The sequence below is a fragment of the Scomber scombrus genome, chromosome 9, assembly GCF_963691925.1.
Source record: "Scomber scombrus chromosome 9, fScoSco1.1, whole genome shotgun sequence".
Classification (NCBI taxonomy): Eukaryota; Metazoa; Chordata; class Actinopteri; order Scombriformes; family Scombridae; genus Scomber; species Scomber scombrus.
Window position 1 is genome coordinate 15,201,371 of NC_084978.1, and position 18,668 is coordinate 15,220,038.

Consider the following 18,668-nt stretch of genomic DNA (forward strand, 5'->3'; position numbering starts at 1 on the left):
CAGAGCTGCTCCCAATAAACCTCACACACCCCTGACCTGGACAATTTCACCACTGCATTTTATAATGTACATGACTGTGCAATATCAGTATTTCTGGTATACTATTGTCTTTGTATTGCTTGTGTACTTAACATTTATTGTTCTTTATTATTTCTATTGTTCTTTCTCTTTCTCTCTCTCTTTTTTTACTGTCCACTTTGCTGCTGCAATAATGTAAATTTCCCCACTGTGGGACTAATAAAGGAATATCTTATCTTATCTTATCTTAACCAGTAACACTTATCTGTCAGGTAAATATAATAGTGCAGTGATTCCTGTGAAGAAGAAGTATACAGTTGCATATTTTTAAATTTTGGGGGCCTTTTCTCAGTTACAAGGCACGATGAGTTAGAATAGTGATACAATTCAATATTTTCAATAAAATCATAATAAATCCACAGCTGTTTGAGGACCTTTAAGAGGAGTCCCCAGGTAGCAGGGTTATTATACTTAACGGAAACTAAGACTAAAACTAAAATTAGCAGTGAAAAAGTAATTTCGTTAACTGAAATAAAAATAAAACTAATAGTTAAAAAAAAAGAAAAGAAAACTAAATAAAAACTACAACGAACAATGCAAAACGAACATAATTGCAGCTCAAATTCGATTTGTCTCTGTTGTCGCAGACCATTTAAACTTTTGCTTTTGGTTTAGCTTCAGTTGATAATTATTAAGCTCTGCAGTGGGGTGAGCACAATAGGGTACCTTTAACAAACAATGACCTGGTAAACCATATTTGGTGTCATGCATTCTTTCATCTTTTTCAGCTTCTACAAATCAAGGCTTTCTTCTTAATAACTCAAAAACTAAAACTGAGACTAGAACTAAATTAAAGCTAAACTATAACCAGTCAAATTCTTCAAAATAAAACAAAAACAAAAACTACAACTACTTAATCACTTGTTAGACTAACTAAAACAACTGAAAAACTAAATAAAAATAAAAACTGATGAAAATGGAATGAAAAACACTATAATAACCATGCCAGGTAGTGGCCTCAGTTATCTAATAAAAAAAACCCTTCTACCGCCACACTGGGTAAACAAACCAAGCATACTTGAATGTTAACATATTATAATCTGGTTTTAATAGCACATGTTTTGTCCTATCAGAGCGTCTGTATGCAAACCTCTCTGAACAGAGGCTGAACAGAGGCTAAACAGGGGGAGGGGGGGCGGGTCCTGAGGCCCTTTTTCTTTTTTCAGGTTTGTGTGTGTGTATATGGTGTGTGTGTGTTTTGAGCAGCTGAAAATGGCGGCTTGTGCGTCGAACAGCTCTAACTTTATCGCATAATAATCATAATAAACACACACCAACACTGACCGCCGCTGTTACAATAACATGGGCAGAAACTTGACGGAGAGGCCTCACACACTGTAGTTGGGAAACGTTACCTTGACGACCGCGACTGAGTAACAACCAAGAGGTGACGATAAAAAGCTTACAACTGCTAATGTCAGCTAGCGGGCTAGCGTCTGTTGTAGCCGACGATTTATGAAAGGGATTGTCAACTGAGCTAGTTTACGTTAGCCGATAACGCAAGGTAAATAGCGTCAGTTAACAGAAACATTTGTCCGGATTATTACTCTTTAAATATACTCCTTGTGGTTGGCATTTGTCTTAATATAGTGAGGCAAGTTAAATATGAGCGTTTGTCATATTTTGTACGTGTGGCTAATCTTAGCTCGCTGGCTGCAACAACACGCTAGCAGTGCTAACTAACTAGCTAGTTTATCTACTGAGATAGAGAGAGAGGTGTGTTTTCTGTCTGATAACACGTAAAAACACAGTAAAACGTAGTGACACCTATGTGATACAGAACCAGTGTAATTTAACCCCGCTCATGAAACTTTACCTCTTTTTTTTAGAGATTATGGAGGATCCAACACGGTACAGCAAAAGATTGGTGAGTAGCTTCCCGGAACAATACTTATGTTTGCAGTGCAACTGTTCAGTGCTTTTCACCCAAGTTATGTGTGTGTATATGTGTAACGTTAGACTTTAAAGGAAAATAAAATACTAAGAATAGGTAAAAGGATAAAGTGTTGTATTTAATCGCAATGATGTCCAGTGTCCTGTCAGTGGTCCTCCTCCGTTATGTGTGGTAGCCTATTAAACAGTAATGAACCTGTCTAAAGACGTCGGGGTTCAAGAGAAGTTCAAGTTCAGTGTCTAACTGGACACTACTTGTGCTTTGACCTTGCTTCCCCTCCTAACAATGCTTTCCCCTGCTTGTAAAGTAATTACCACCAGTGGGGTGAAACTTCCTGATGTGTACACAGTGAAGTTTTATTGACACTCGTTAAGAGAATGACATTAAAAGGTAGAAGAGACACTGCTAAATGTTTGTCGTTTGTTGGCTTTTGCTGCTATTTTATAGATTTTGGAAAGCATGTCTAGGCCTATTTGTTGAACACACTAAAGCCTTATAAAAGCACCCATACATTTACAACTTAATTGTAATTCATTAATTCCATTTGTTGTTGTTTTTTTAATTACTCTACGTTTAAACAGTAGTGTGATTTAAAATTATTTCCTGACAATTATACATGGCTCTGTAGCCCTCCTGTTATTGAAATAAGGGGCATCAGAGATTAGATAATACCACATTTGTGGTAAAGGGATGGGGGTGGGGAGATCTCAGAGGTGGGGTGTTGTGCTTGATCCATCTGTCTAGTCAAGCAGTGCTGCATGGGGTGAATGACATGCGGGGGGGGGGGGACGCAAAAGGAGGGGCAGTGTGTGGAAGATTAACCCCCGCTATTGTAATGCTGTATTGTTTGGTTCCCACATGAACTGCTTTGGTAGTTGGCTGACTGATCAGCTTGGGTTAATTTGTTGTGATTTCATCCTTGTCCTGGGTGAATGCATTAGTTTATTGTTGGCACTTATTGTTCCATTTTACCAAAGACCTGTAGGGAGCTGCTCCCGTGGGTGTATTAACACCTCATGTCTTAGCGAGTAGAGTGAAGCAGGAATATTTAAAATGTATTTTATTCGACGTTTCAAAGGGATTATGGATATTTGCATCTATGCTCAGGTCAAATGCTCTTATTTTGGTTGTGTGAGTAGCAGAGGTTTTCTTACAAAGAATAATTTAATTAAAGTATTAATGTGATATCAGTTGTCCACCAGGTTGTTAGTTGGAGCACAATTTATTAAAAAAAAAAAATTGATATTTTTCATGATGTAACTTTTTATGAACATGTAAGCCTGACAGCAATGTAGCTGATAGGTTGCTATAACTCAGCTTTGTCCTGATGCTAAAATATCTTTAATGTAGTCAGATGTGGGGCTAGGATGAGGCATCTTGTGTACTCTGCACACATATCTATTTTATATCCATCCTGTAAGAGGGATCCCTCCCCCCTCTGTTGCTCTTCCTGAGATTTCTTCAATAAAGGTTTTTTGGGGGGAATTTTTCCTTAATCAACTCAAGGGTCAGGAATAGAGGATGTTGTATTGGAGTACAGATTGTAAAGCCCAGGAGGCAAATATGTGATGAGTGATGTTGCAAGTACAAATAAAATTGACTTGACTCGGGCAGAATTGCAACATTGTAAACATCCCATGTAGCTTACCACAAGTTAATGCTGGCTTGTTGTCCTCTTTCTGCAGCTCACTACAAATCATATTGTTGGTATTATAAGAGGTTGATAGAAATCTCCTTTCTGTCACCAGCGTACAGGTACGCGGCGTCGTTACCAGGACGATGGGATCTCAGATGATGAAATCGAAGGGAAGCGAACGTTCGACCTGGATGAAAAGTTGCAGTGCTGCAGGTTTGGCTCTGACTTGATCAAACACATGGAGGGCAAAGGTGAGACGTCGGCTTGTAATTTGACAGATGTTTTTTGAATAAACTTTCCTTTAAATATTGGATGTCTTCAGAAGATTTGGATTAACACTTTTTTCTTTGTACTATGTTGCTTGATGATATGTACTAATTTAATGAAAATATTGTTTTTTGTAATTTTGTGTCATCTACCCAGTGTAAGTTTGTGTTTTTGATAACTGTGTCATTGTGTCTGTATGATCTTCTTTCTAGATTTCACATTTGAATACATCCAGAAGGAAGGGCTAAGGGACCCCATTGTCTTTGAGAAAGCTGATGGCCTCGGCATTCAGTAAGTAGCTTACCTTTTTCAGTCATAAATTACCGTATTGGCCCGAGAATAAGACAACCCTGATTATGCGATGACGCCCCCTTTTCTAACTCCTATTTTTGGAAAAAGACATTTTGAAGATGTAAGACACTTTCAGACCCATCGTGTTGGGAATGTTTCCCTGAGATACTGATAATCATCCCTTTTTCTTTTAAAAATGACATGCTTCCATGAAGGCAGAACTAAATCCCACATTTATATAGCTTGTCTATCAGTCACATACTCACACTCTCTTCTTTCAGGCCCTTGAAATAGGTCAAAATTATTTTCTTTGGCAGGTAGCTTTTTTTTTTAGACTGTTTGCACTCATCATCTTTGACAGCAGTAATTCTTGGTTACTTGAGGACGATTCTGACCCTGGTCCATTTCTGCAGTAAAGATGTCGGGAGACTCGTTTGACTCATTTTTAGTCAATATGAATTAATTTCCCCTGCGGCAGAAAACACGTTAAACGAGCCTTCGGAAACTTCTGCAGGTTAAAGTGAGCTAATGAAACACATTCCGGACTGACTAATTACTGCATCTCTTCCGCATGAAATGACCAAATTAACAGACCACACCATATTGATTTAGACCAACTGTGGCATTTGGTGTTGTGGTAACTTAAGTCATTGTGGCAAGGATTTGGACGATGTATAAATCTCTCTTACCAACAAAAATGATGCCAAAGGCCGAGTAAAACAATTTCCAAATGTTTCCAAAGTTTATGTAATATAAATGGAACTCAAGTACGGTATTTTCTTTTTTATATTACTTTGAATCCATGGTTTTCAAGTTCAGAAAATAAATCAAATAATTAGCAATAAAATAAAGCTGTTTCTGTGAAATGCTTTTTATATTTTATTAATTGATCACATATGGCTTTTTATGTGTAGTTTAAAAAAAAACATTTTTTCCCTTCACTTGAATATTTTCCCAATTACTGCAATTTTACTACAGTAAGAGCATTGTATGTTATATCACAGTTTTTAAGAAAATCTGCAGCAAAATCAAACATTTTTGGTCTCAATCACAAAGAACCTCTTGCAAAATCCTGGAGGGACTGAGTATTGAATATACTCACTATCCTAGCAACATTAAGGTGACGAATAACCCATAATGCACTGCACTCTGTAGAAGCTGGTGTTACAACAGTACTCTCTCCATTCACAAATGACATCTGAACTTGTGAACATGTAATGGTCCTCTAATATGAGACTTTTTCAAATGTAATTTTAAGAATAAAATATTTTCTGCTCCCTAGGCCAACACAGCACTCTTTTCCTTAACACCTATATGTTGTTTCAGGCTATAGAGTTTGTTTTTAAAATTAATTAAAAGCGAATGCCAAAAAAACCTCTTTGACTGTGATTCTTGAGGTAAAAAAATAACATGAAATTATCTCTCTTGCAGAATGCCAGACTCTGATTTCAGTGTGAGTGATGTCAAGTTGTTTGTTGGTAAGTTTCTTGTCAATGTGCTTATAGAATAAAAGTTAGTGCATTTTGTCCACATAATGTAACATATTAGGTGTAAGACGGTGTCTGTTGAGGGGTGTTTTTAATATGAAATAATTAAAATAATATTGCGTGAATTTATAATTCCAGTTGGTTTTGAGTCCCTAATGCTTGCAATTATAATGTCTTTGCCTGCTCATTTTTTATGCAACCAGTCACAATTGAATTACTGCTCGTTGCCTCAGTTATTGAACTCCTGTTAATGCTGTTGTAGGTAGTCGACGCATTGTAGACGTGATGGACGTGAACACTCAGAAGGGAATTGAGATGTCAATGGCTCAGTGGCGGCGCTACTATGAGACGCCACCATCAGAAAGAGAGAAACTCTACAATGTCATCAGCCTGGAGTTCAGCCACACCAGACTGGAGAATCTAGTACAAAGACCAGCCTCGGTAAGAATACTCACAATTACCCAAGTGCACATAGTTTAATGTTATAGAATAATTCCTTGACCGATACATGTAAACTAGATCAATTTATATAAAGTTCATTTTATTGTGTGATTATGTATCAATGACATTATGTGGTCCAAGGGTAATGTAATTTCTCTGCATACAGAGAGTATTGTCAGTAATTAGTGACAGGCTGATGTTTAGTTCAGACCTCTTTGAATGTACGTGTTGCACAATGTTTTTCTTCTTTGTAATCCAGGTGGACCTTATTGACTGGGTGGACAACATGTGGCCCCGCCATCTCAAGGAGAGACAGAGGGACTCCACTAACGCCATCATAGACATGCACTATCCCAAAGTACAGAAGTGAGTACCTCAAACTGTTAGGGGTAGGGGGAAAAATTGATACAGCATAGTATTGCAATATTTTGCATGACAATATTGTATCGATACACGGACCCCAAATATCGGATCTTTTATTATAGAAATTGCAAATGAATTTTTTTTTCTTTGGGGACATTTGCAGGTGAAAAGGGTAATGAATTGCAATATATTGCAGCATATCGATATATATTTAAAATCACAATAATATTGTATCGTGGAGCCTCTGGTGATTCCCACCCCTAAAACTGTGCTATATTTTATGTGCTTTAATTTAAGAACAATACTGATTGTTACTACTACTATGCCTTTGATTTCTAAATCCTTAATGCCTTTTTGTTTTTTCTTTTTCTTATTTCTACCTTGTGTTTTCCCTCTTTCCTTCACTTCTCACAGGTATTGCCTAATGAGTGTACAGGGCTGCTTCACAGATTTCCATATTGACTTTGGTGGCACTTCAGTCTGGTACCATGTACTCCGAGGCGGAAAGGTCAGTCTTGGTCTTAAACCCCCAAAGTTTTATCAGTTATAGAGATTAGCTGCTTTAAACTTATTAGTTTCTAGTGAGTTCAGTCAAGCTGACCTAATGAAGGTAAAACGTGGTCCTGGTGTAACTCTAAATCTTGCTTTTCAACATCCTGTACATGCATATTTATTTATACGGATATTGCTTTATGTCTTTGTTGACCTCATATTGTATACATGATCTTTAACCTGTGACTCCTGCAGGTGTTCTGGTTGATCCCACCCTCACCCCAGAACCTGGAGATGTATGAGAACTGGGTTTTATCAGGAAAACAGGGAGACATCTTCTTGGGGGACAAGTGTCATGACTGTCAGAGGATCGAGCTCAAGCAGGGCAACACCTTCTTGATCCCGTCAGGTCTGTCACTGACACAAGCACTGGCTGTTCCCTATTTTTAAAAAAAACAACAACAACAACACAAACACACACACACACACACACTGAACCATCCTGTTTCTTGTACATTGTAGGCTGGATCCATGCTGTGTACACCCCAGAGGACACGTTGGTGTTTGGGGGAAATTTCCTCCACAGCTTTAACATTCCCATGCAGCTCAACATCTACAGCATTGAGGATCGCACACGGGTGAGAAACACCTCACATTTACTGAACGTCTCACTTTTGTTACAGTATGGAACTGCACTCCTGACATACCGAGGAAATACTAATAATTAAAAAACTAATTTTAGTAGTTTCATAATCTGATTTACATTTCAAGATTTTTTAACATTATGTTACATGCCTGAATCTGTGTATTCTTATAAACTTAAAAAGTAAAATCTTACCACCTGTTAAAATAGTCATTGAAATCTGATCTTAAATCTGTCTAGATGCCTGAGTGAGTGGGTTGAGGAAAGTTGCATAATGCCAAGTTTCCTTAGTGCAACAACTGGGAACTTCAGTCAGACTTATCCACTAGCACAGTAACTAACCATCAATCAGTGTTGGGGAAGCTACTTTGCAAGAGTAGCTTGTAAAACTACATGTAGTTCAGCCTGGCAGTAGTTTGAACAAACTACATTTCTACCCTTGGAGCAATGTAGTTTGTAAAACTACAGCCAAAGAAAAGTAGCTTTTATCAACTACTTATACTCATTATACTCATTTAACTCAGTGTTAAATAAATCACATGCCAGCATAAATATGCCTCTCAACTCAGTTTTATTTTTTTTAAGAAAAAAAGCTGACATTTTTGGTCAACATACTGTAGGTTCACGATAGACATGTTGGGTAATCTATATACATGTTGGGTAATGTAAAGAGAAAATGAAAATCCTCCCCCAATACCCACTTGTAAATCAGGAATGTAAATCAGTCAACAAAAAATGTAATAAAAATACAAAGAGGCAGACATTCTAGATCGGTGTGTCTTGAACAAAAATGTTGGCATGTCATGACATGATTCATGCCTTTTTTCAAAGATTTCTGGAACACAATAATGGTAAAATAAAATGTAAATTATATAGGTCTTTTTTTATAAAAAATATTTCATGTGATTGGCCAAAATTGTAGTTTGTAAATTGAGTAGTTAAACTACAAAAAATACCCAAAAAGTAGTTCAAATACTTGACACAACACAAAATATGAATGTAGTTTAACTACCAGCAAGTCCCCAACACTGCCATCAATGTACGTCCTGACTCGAGCCACTGCAGCCGCAACATATTTTCCCCACTATATATATATATATACATAAATAAATAAATGTAAATGTTTTAATTGGGTTACAATAGTATTTCATTAAAGTGGGTCTTTAGGATCCATCCAAATAATGGAGAAATATTTTCCTTAACCTTTTTCTGTCTTTGTCCTCTAGGTGCCAGCAAAGTTCCGCTACCCGTTCTACTATGAGATGTGCTGGTACGTCCTGGAGAGATACCTGTACTGTCTGACTAACGTCTCCCACCTCACCCCTGAGTTCCAAAAATACTCCCTAGGCATAGGTGAGGACCAATGAACATCAGCAAACATCGCTGCACTTTATTTGCATTCACACATAAATAAACCCTAACCCTAACCCATCATATCTTTTCAGGACTGACTGAAGCTGACCTGGAATCAAATGATCACACCAGGAATGGCGCCTCCAATGGAGTTGACAGTGACGCTGAAAACCAGGATATCAAGTTGAAAGAGGAAGAGGAAATCAAAGAAGAAGAGGGAGCTGAAATTGTCAAACCTCAGCAAATACTGACCCCCTTTGAGCTGGAGGGACTGTGGAACCTCTTAGGGAAGCTGGAGGAGCTGCCAGCACACAAAAAGTGTGTCCCTGCAGGGATCAGGAATGCTGCAGCTCTGCTAGAGGACATGAGGGTAGGTGTCAGCTAAGTTTCTTGTACAGTGGCAGATCTCCTCACAAACAGATCTGACACAGCTTGTCATTAGTTCTTTTAGGCTACTATGCCTTGGTGGGAGCCTTGATGTAATTTGTCCTTTTTTCTTTTTTGTCGTCTTCCTTTTTCTCCTTCACTTACGTTCAGAGTCTTCTGAAGGAGCATGCCAACGATAACCCCAAGCTGTCCTACACTGGAGAGCCAATTGTCAAGTGGCCCAAAAGGGTAAGTAAAGAACACATTTTCACAGTTCTCCAAAATTACACCACAATTTCATTATCCAGCCCTCTGCTTCCTAAATGCAGCATCAGCGTGTTTTTTAGACATGCATTGCCTCCTCTCCACCAAGAAATGCATAAAATAACACTACTGTGAAATGTCTTGATGCACCGTAACTACAAAATAATTACTCTCACTCTTAATTAGGGCCCGAGCGGCGACTGCAAGTCGCCTGGCGAAAGCCCTATTGAAATTGTAATGTTTATTATTATTATTATTATTATTCTTCCGACATTTCGTGCCCCAATTTCGCCCCTTTCCCAAATGCGAAAATGCTTATACTTTTGCACGGACGTCCGGCCTCATCCGAAATTCGATATTTTTGGGTGGTCGCACATGGTCGACGCAGAATGGCGGAATAGCGCCCCCTACAAAGTCCAAAAATGCCCATAGGGAATTTTGCTAACTTTGTCTTATGCTCACAAAATTTGGTACACATATGTATTATACCCACATATGCAAAAAAGCCTCTTGACCTCATGACCTCAACCCAACAGGAAGTCGGCCATTTTGGTTTTGATTTTTCCCGCCTAAAATTAACTCCTCCCACAGCGTTCGCCCGATCAAGTTCAAATTAGGAACGCAACATCTCCTGACCTAGCTGAGCTTAAGTTGTGCTCTGCGCATCCGTAGGTCAAAGGGCGTGTCTGCCAGGGCTCAACTAACTTTGGTGTGCTCGCCAGGTACATACGAGTGGCTCTCACGCCCACATACTTCATCCAATCAGCTTCAAACTTGCTGGACATGATGATGGCTCCGCCCTGAACGTCCCGATATATTAACTTCCCACGTAACTCATAGCGCCCCCCGGTGGTAACAGGAAGTTAACTAAGATTCATTAAAATTACATACTTTGCCCCATCAACTACATTCAGAACCAGTTGGTGAAGCTACATTATGAAGACTGTGAAGCTACGAGTAATGGCGTCCGTGTGGCGACGCGGCGACCATCAATTCCTCGCCTTGAAAATACGTTTGGCTTTTTGATGGCTTTATTGAACTCGTATCATCATGAAAATTGGTACACAGGTCCAGGGTGCCGACCTCAACGTCTCCATTCGCTCATAGGCGATCTCACTCGTGTCGCCCCCTAGTGGAAACAGGAAGTGCCATATTTTACATCATCATTGTGCGATTTCCACAAAACTTCACATGTGTAATCACTGTCCCACCCTGAACGCAACCGCTTGTGTTTTGTTACACTCTACTGCCCCCTGGTGGATGAACCATCAACCTCATAACTCCTTCATGCTTTGTCCAATTCACTCCAAACTTCACATGACTGATGAGTGGCCGCCCTGAACACACCAGACCACACCAGACCATATGTGTAACTACCTTTGACTGCCCCCGACTGGATGAACGAAACATTGCATTTTTGGCCTCCTTCCAGGTTTTTTCTCACTTTCTGATTCACGCCACAGCCCCGCCATGCCTCAGGCCCCGCGGTGGCATGGGTGAGCGAGGGCCCGCCATCGCCGCTTGCGGCTTTAATTATGTAATGTTATTGTATTGTCTTTAAATATGACATTATTCGATGGAGAACCATAATGAGTTTTTTTCCAATTAATCATATATCAAATACTTTATATTAAGGAGTAGTGCTTAAATCAGTTTAACTTTTTGGTTACTGGCTTTTATCTTTTAGCATACATTCGCAGCACTGGTTATTTTAGCAAATCAGTCAAATGTGTGATTTTTTTTAATTTAAAAATTTTTTTTTTTTCTGACATAGACGCCTTTATTTGACAGTAAAGAGACAGGAAATTGTGGGAGAGAGAGGGAGGTGTGACATGCAGAAAGGTCCGCCGGCCGTGGGTCCGCTGCATATATGGCATGCGCTCTTAACCACTTGACCACCTGCGTGCCAAATGTGTGAATTTTTACTTCAGCTACTATTTGATTATTTTACAAATATTGTTTTTACATATTATTTTTTTCATTCAAATTTTTAAAAATGATTAAGTGCTTCATTCTTATTCTTCAAAACAAGGCTGGACACAACTCTTGACTTCTTTTTTTTTTTTGCCTTTTCTGCTGCTATCTCTTGTACAGCCATCATGGTACCAGCCTCCAACACCTCCTCCCCCTGTGATTTACCGTCCCCGCTTGGGCCCCACCCTCCACAAGCCTCTGGGTCAGAAATCCACCAAACGCTCCTCCATCTCTGCCCTGAGGCGGAGACGGGTGAGGTGCAAGCGCTGTGCGGCCTGCTGCAGGAAGGAGTGCGGCACGTGCCAGTACTGCCACGACATGAGGAAGTTTGGCGGCCCTGGACGCATGAAGAAGAGCTGCATCATGAGACAGTGTCTAGCAGTAAGTTGTAATACCCATTATTGCTTCTGTGTGTGACAGTTTGATGAGCTGGGCAGCAGCCAAGACTGTCCATCTGTCTGTGTGTGCTGTATGTTACTCAAATCTGTGTTTATGACTGATACTAATGCTGTTGAGGTCTTATTCTAAAATGTTTCTTGATACTTATCAGTGCAACCAAATTGTTAGAATTTTTAAATTATGACATAAAAAAGCAGCACTTATAGGGATTGGCACACAGGCTGACTGTGCCAAAAAATATGTAGTCAAACAGGGCTGTCCACTTGGTGCTGCTCTGCTCACCTGTGTTGCCTATGTGTCTGCTGGCTCAGTGTGGTGGTAAACCTGCAGCCCCATTGTTTTAAGAGAAAGACAGCTGCCATTTACATGGTCATCTAACAGTTCATGACTTTGCCATCCAGGGTGTAGAACCCAAAATACACCCATACACGGTTTCTCAGATGTTTTGGTGTTGTGATTTTCTAGTCAGGACGGCTCTGCGGACTGCAGCCTACATTTCAAACAGATCATTACAGCTTGAATATGAAACTTCTTTTTGACCCACGTTCTAACAAATGTGTGATTCTGTATTTGTATCAGACAATGCTAAGTAGAAAATATTACCCTCCCTCTCTATAGCCGGCCTTGCCGAACACAGCACGATGTGCCATATGTGGAGAAGGAGAATCAGAGGAGTCGAACCCAAGCGCTCACACGCTTATGGAGTGCTCTGTCTGCTCCCAGATTGCCCATCGTCAATGCATTAAGGTGAGTATACCAAATATACATACACTGAATCCATTACACAAATACTGTGTAGTTGGTTTTGCTGTTTACATTTCCAGTTTGCTGGTTGCTGTTTCAAACTCTGAGCTGTTCTTTGTTAGGAACCTGGTGAGGGGAAGGTTAATAAGGATTTGCCGAGCTGCTGGGAATGTCCAAAATGTTACCAAGGCAAAGACTCCGCGTCAGAGGTACCAAATACACATTATCTCTATCTGTCCTTGGTTTACTCAAACTATAGGACACTTTTTCCACTCTTTAGTACCATTTTACAATGTGGTTGATGCTGAAATTATAATGACACCTGCCAACTCTTCATGTCCCTGTCACACCAGTCTTCCAGTGATGAGGAAAGTGGTGAGTCGGAGGGCTCAACCTCTTTGCCACCGTCCAAACTTGCCTATCGGGAAGGCATTGGTGTGGGCGAAAGGGTGAGACGAACGAGACGTGGCAGACCCCCAGCACGACAGATAGCACCACCACCCTCTCAGAGACTGCTACTGCAGCATCAACAGAACCGCAAACGAGCAAATGCACTGGAGCTCAGACTCAAGAAGAGGGTAAGAGAGAGGGAAGATATCATGAAACCTTTTTTACTGCATTTAAAAGCACCAATGACACCACTCTGATTTGCCAAACGTGATTGGCCAGAAACAACAACTGCTGCCAGCTTTGCAAACTTCATTGGTTAATTAGTTTTGACTGATTGATTCATTTACTTGGACTTACTACTTTTTAAAAATTTTAATTCAGATCCTTTCTTCCCTAATGATAAAAATCAAGTAATGAAAAATTGAGCCACTTTTGGCGATTTTTGCAACAATTCCTACATATCTACATATCTGAAAGTTTTGGATGGTTGAACATCTTCGAGATTTGAATGCATTGAAAATTATTTTGGCCATGATAATGATGTAGTGAAAATCTGATATCATGACAGACCGAATTTGACGTATACCTCATTTGCCCAACTTCTTTTCCTCTCATTGCAGATAAAACTGGAACGCAGTAAAATCTTAGCGGTAAGCAATGCACTTATTTCTGGTGTGTTTCTGTGTTGCATAATACTACACCAGCTATGTAGTATTGTTCTAAGTGGTAGTTTTGTATAAACAAGTTAGTAAAACAAAGATGCATTATAGCTATTATGATTATTTTTGTAAATATAAATGATAGATGATTAGTAATTGTGACAAAAAGCCTTAATACTGTTTCAATAATAATAAATGACTGTTTATAATAGCATTTAGAGCATGTTGTAGGACTGGGTTCAGTATTTGAATTATGCATTATCTTACTTTCATTTGTTAACTTATTGGTCCTTTTACCTCCCAACAGAAACAATCGTCTCTAGATCGTTCTCCCAGGCTGCTGAGCTCCAGACTACTGTCCCGGCTACGCTCTCCAACCAGCAGACTATCTCAGGGCAGAGGCAGAAGCACCACCTTGACCAGTGGCTCCCCTTACCACAGCTCTCCAGGAGGGTCTGGTTCTTTCCAGCAGCAGCAGTCTTCCACAGGTCTGGTACTTGAGTCGACGGGTGAGCCCCGCAGAGGGAGGGGAAGAGGGGTGAGGCTGCGAGGGGGAGGAGCAGGAAGAGGAATCATAGGTGGTCGAAGCCATGGAGAGTTGGAGGAGGATAGCGAGGACAGCAGCAGCAGCAGCAGTTCCAACAGCAGCAGCAGCGACGATGACGAGGAAGAGGAGAGGGGGCAGAACAACGGGAGGGGAGGCGATAAAGAGAACCAGCCGCAATCGAGGCAAGGGGGACGGAGGGCCAAAGAAAGAGAAGAGGAAGAGAGCGAGGCAGCCAACCAAAATGGTGCAGAGGAGGAGGATGAGGAGGAGATGGAGCAGGACAGTCAAATGGTTGACAAAGACGGCTCATATCTTAAAGTGACACTCCAAAGGCCGACTAAGGCCAAGAGAGACCCGTCAGCCATTGTCCCCAAATTAGAGGCTATCGCCTCTCAAACTGCCGCTTCCACAATACACAACCCAACCAGACCCCTCGCCAGACCGCCCATCAGAAATCGGTTTCCCGATCAACACTCCAGTAGGCCACCACTCACTCGCAGTAAACACACAGACACTCGGCCCTCCCATCCAGAGCGGCTGGACGCCTCTAAAAGAGCGAGGCTGAGCCGACCGGCTAAACTAAGCAATGGTGCCTCCTCTTCTTCATCCACTGAGCTTCCTCATCTGCGCATCCCACTTTCAGCCTTGCAGGAGGGTGGGAGTGAGGCAGACAGGGACAGCAGTGGGAGTGGGCCGGGTTGTGAGAGGGAGGTGTGGGTTTCTGTCTTCCGCTACTTAAGTCGAGCAGATCTCTGCGTTTGCATGGCTGTCTGCAAGAACTGGTACAAATGGTAAGCCCTTTAAAAAAAAAAAAGTCTTATTGCAAACCCATTAGTGAAATAATGTTATATAATGACATGTAACCCTGTGCTTTGTATTTATTTTTTTGCACACAGTATAACTACACGGTCTGAGTTATTATATCTCTCTGCAAACAGACAGTAGGAAAACATTTCATTCATGAATATTTGTTCGTCTGTAGGTGCTTGGACAAGCGGCTCTGGTCGCGCATTGACCTGAGCATCAAGCGTACCATCAGTCCTCAGGCCCTAACAGGCATCATAAAGAGACAGCCAGTCACACTCGATCTCTCCTGGACCAACATCTCCAAAAAACAGCTCAACTGGCTTGTTGGCCGCCTGCCTGGTAAACGCGCACACACACACACAATACAACACCCTTTCTTTTTCTTTCTGTCAAACAATCTATGGATTTCCAAAATAGCCAAGACTTGGTGATCAAATCAATAAATTCAGTAAAATATAGAAATCGATGTATGTAAAAATATGTATGCTTGTCTTTCTGTAGTTATTTATTCATTTAATTGTTTTTTTCATTACGTCTTTGAGTTTTTGAACAATGTGCTGTGCTCTCTGTAAAACCTTACTCGGGTGATTAACACAGACGTTGATCACACTACATTTCAATCTTCATTTTTGTTTTGTTTTGTTTTAGGGCTGAAGGACCTGATGCTGTCAGGTTGCTGTTGGTCATCTATTTCAGCTCTCTGCTCCTCTGGTTGCCCCCTCCTCCGTTCTCTGGACCTGCGGTATGCAGATGGGGTCAAAGATTCTCAGATCAGGGACTTAGTTACCCCACCAGGTGAGAAAAGAGTAGTCTCAGTGCCTTCAGTTTGATCAAGTGGGTACATGATATTAGCAGTAGTTAAGCAGTAGTATATCTACACACTTTGTCTTCTTTATGTTCTAACTGTCTTCTCAAACTCTTTCTTCTGTTTTCCTCTTCCTTACCGTTTTCCTAATGGCTCCTGTGTTCAGGCTGTGACAATCGCAGCCAGCTGCGGAGCATGCAATGTCTGCGACTAGCTGGCCTGGACATCAGCGACTCCACTCTACGCCTGGTGATCCGCCACATGCCCCACTTAACAAAACTGGACCTTTCCCACTGCAACAGCCTTACAGACCACTCCATCAACCTGCTGACTGCAGTGGGCTCGTCCACCCGAAACACACTCGCAGAGCTCAACCTGGGAGGTGAGAGATTGATGCAAATATGAACACACACACACACACAGACACACACACACACACACACACTGTATTTGTTTTCACTAGTATTGATGTGTCTTTGTACCTGCTTCTTTCCCAGGTTGCAGTAAACTGACAGACACGTGTCTCAAGTATCTGCGACGCCTGTCTTGCATATCATTGCTCGACCTGCGAGGCTGTAAAGGAGTCTCCCGCAAGGCCTGTGAGGCCTTCATTTCTGACCTGTCAGTCAACACACTCTACTGCCTATCGGATGAAAAACTGATCCAGAGGATATCCTAAGCACCTGCCCCCTCTGGTAGCAGAGGTGGTGGAGGTGGGGGGGGGAGTGGTTCCTAATGTGAATCTGTGTGACACAAAAGGACCCAGAAAGGCAGGGAAGTTCACATGCACCTGTGTCATGTAAAAGCAGGGGTGGGGTCTTTAACGGGGGGCACTTACTCACTTAACTGGTGTTGGGGAAAGGGGGTTGTCACGGCTGGAACTGTTTCTTTTCAATGTTAAATACATTTTTCCCCATGTACCTAAAAAAGAGACTCAGGAGCTTTTTCTTTTTTTTCCGATGTTGTGTGAAAAAGCAGAATATTATTTTTTTATCGCCAGAAATGGGACAGAATAAGCAGTTAACAATTAGCTGCATTAGACTACACATCCATTGGGTAACTGCTTTATAACAAAGCTGGCTTAAATCATCCTTGGCTTAAACCATCTTGACTTCCAACACAAACTCCTGCCTTGCAAATGCAATTGGTAAAGACTTTTAAGTTTCATACTTTGGGGGGATAACTCTTCTGTTTTGCTAATCCCCATAAACTCACTTATCAGCTACATTTAGGTGCTCCTAACATGTTGGATTGTCTTTTGTCACATTTGAGAACAACAGTTGAATCATTTTGTGGAATCACCGGCTGATATCTTAATTTTCTAAGACTTATGCTTTATGCACTAAATCTATGAGTTGAGATTTTTTTTTTTTAAAGGTGAGCTGTTAAAGTGAGATTCAGTAACGGCCTGTTTACCAGCTGTGTGTTAAGCTTGAAAAAGACATTTGGGTGCAACTTTCCAGTGGTATGTGTGATAAAAGTAGACGTGAACATAAAAGGATAATGTGTGAAAAGTCAATCAACTGACAACAAGACCTCACCCCAACAAGGGCAGGTTGCATTAAGTGTTCGGGGTAAGCCAAGGATTACGTGTCAGATAAATGGTGCATTTTCAAACAACCGTTAGACTTCAGGTGCTATTATTTCAGAATTCTTCTTGCTTTGTTTTTTTTGTACAGAGACAACATTTAGAGCAAAAATATTAATATTCTAGGTGAAACTGCTCCCCCACCCCTCTTTGATACACCTTTTTTGTTTATTTTCATGGATGAAAATGTGAGCATCTACTTTTCACTGAATTTCATGACCTTGTCCAATTCAATGTAGAGATGTAAGATTTTTATTTGGGGGGGAGGCGTTGCTTATTTCTTTGTTCCCTACAAGTATAGTGGTTCTGTATCGAAGGTCTCCTCCCAGACTGCTCTCCTGGCCATATCCCTTCAAATGAATATAAATATATAAATATATACTTTTGTGTAAATGTGTTTTCTCTTCTAGATTATCAAAACGGGAATCCTGTAGCATTGTAATTATTTTCAGAAGTGTTTTTCACTTTATGTTATTTGTGTTATTTTTCAAGAAAAATAAAAAAAATGATAAACAATGGGCAACCTCTATTCTTACAGGCAGCGGGAAGGATTCTACAGTGTGTTCACAGTCAGTTTGTGCAAAAATGCATTTAAAAGTTTATAGAGGCTTCAGCAGTCTGGGTTAGTCATATCAAGTGGATATCTGCCACATCTAAAGTCTTGATAGCTTCAAATTCCCTCTTTGTGTTTCCCCCATCACTTACATTATAAACACATGATGAAGGTATTCTCTAATAGTCAGTATGAACAGAAGGAATGATTGTGGCAATAACATTTAAAAAAAAAAAAACCTTTGGATATTAATTTGGGCACGTGACTGTTTTAAGACTGACTAAATATTGTGAACTCATCAGCATGTCAACTGCGCTTCAACTTATTCTTATTATTGAATTGGATGATTGTTTTCTCAGTTAATTAATTAACCTATGGGGATCTTCAATTGTTTTGTGACATTCAATTTATTATCATGAGGCAAAAGCAGCAAATCATGTTTTAATAAAAAAAGCATATGGCAAACAGATAATTAGTCCATCATCTAAATTGTCGACTAATTGATTAATCAAAGAATCGACTATCTGTAGTTCTTATGGCCTGTTATTGTGACTGCAGATCAGATGAAGCATCAGCTCCTCCCTGGCTCCACCCAGCTCTTCTCTATAACCTGGAAATGAAGCGACG

The 18,668-nt window shown here is 40.5% G+C and overlaps 1 protein-coding gene across 2 annotated transcripts; it reads left to right on the forward strand.

Moving 5' to 3' along the window:
- Nucleotides 1–1,273: 1,273 nt before the first annotated feature.
- kdm2ab (lysine (K)-specific demethylase 2Ab) lies at nucleotides 1,274–18,476 on the forward strand. Of its 2 annotated transcripts, XM_062425071.1 has the most exons (23): nucleotides 1,274–1,465; nucleotides 1,908–1,945; nucleotides 3,721–3,859; nucleotides 4,088–4,166; nucleotides 5,598–5,644; nucleotides 5,916–6,094; nucleotides 6,354–6,460; nucleotides 6,872–6,965; nucleotides 7,205–7,358; nucleotides 7,472–7,587; nucleotides 8,819–8,945; nucleotides 9,038–9,315; nucleotides 9,483–9,560; nucleotides 11,670–11,930; nucleotides 12,567–12,695; nucleotides 12,815–12,901; nucleotides 13,046–13,270; nucleotides 13,703–13,732; nucleotides 14,049–15,079; nucleotides 15,271–15,434; nucleotides 15,744–15,890; nucleotides 16,067–16,282; nucleotides 16,398–18,476. In XM_062425071.1, the coding sequence occupies exons 2-23, from the start codon at nucleotides 1,913–1,915 to the stop codon at nucleotides 16,577–16,579; spliced, it is 3,903 nt and encodes a 1,300-aa protein (XP_062281055.1). In that variant the 5' UTR covers nucleotides 1,274–1,465; nucleotides 1,908–1,912; the 3' UTR covers nucleotides 16,580–18,476. The 2 variants fall into 2 exon arrangements, with proteins under 2 accessions (XP_062281055.1, XP_062281054.1); XM_062425070.1 differs by lacking the exon at nucleotides 1,274–1,465 and having other exon boundaries at nucleotides 1,883–1,945.
- The last annotated feature ends 192 nt before the right edge of the window (nucleotides 18,477–18,668 follow it).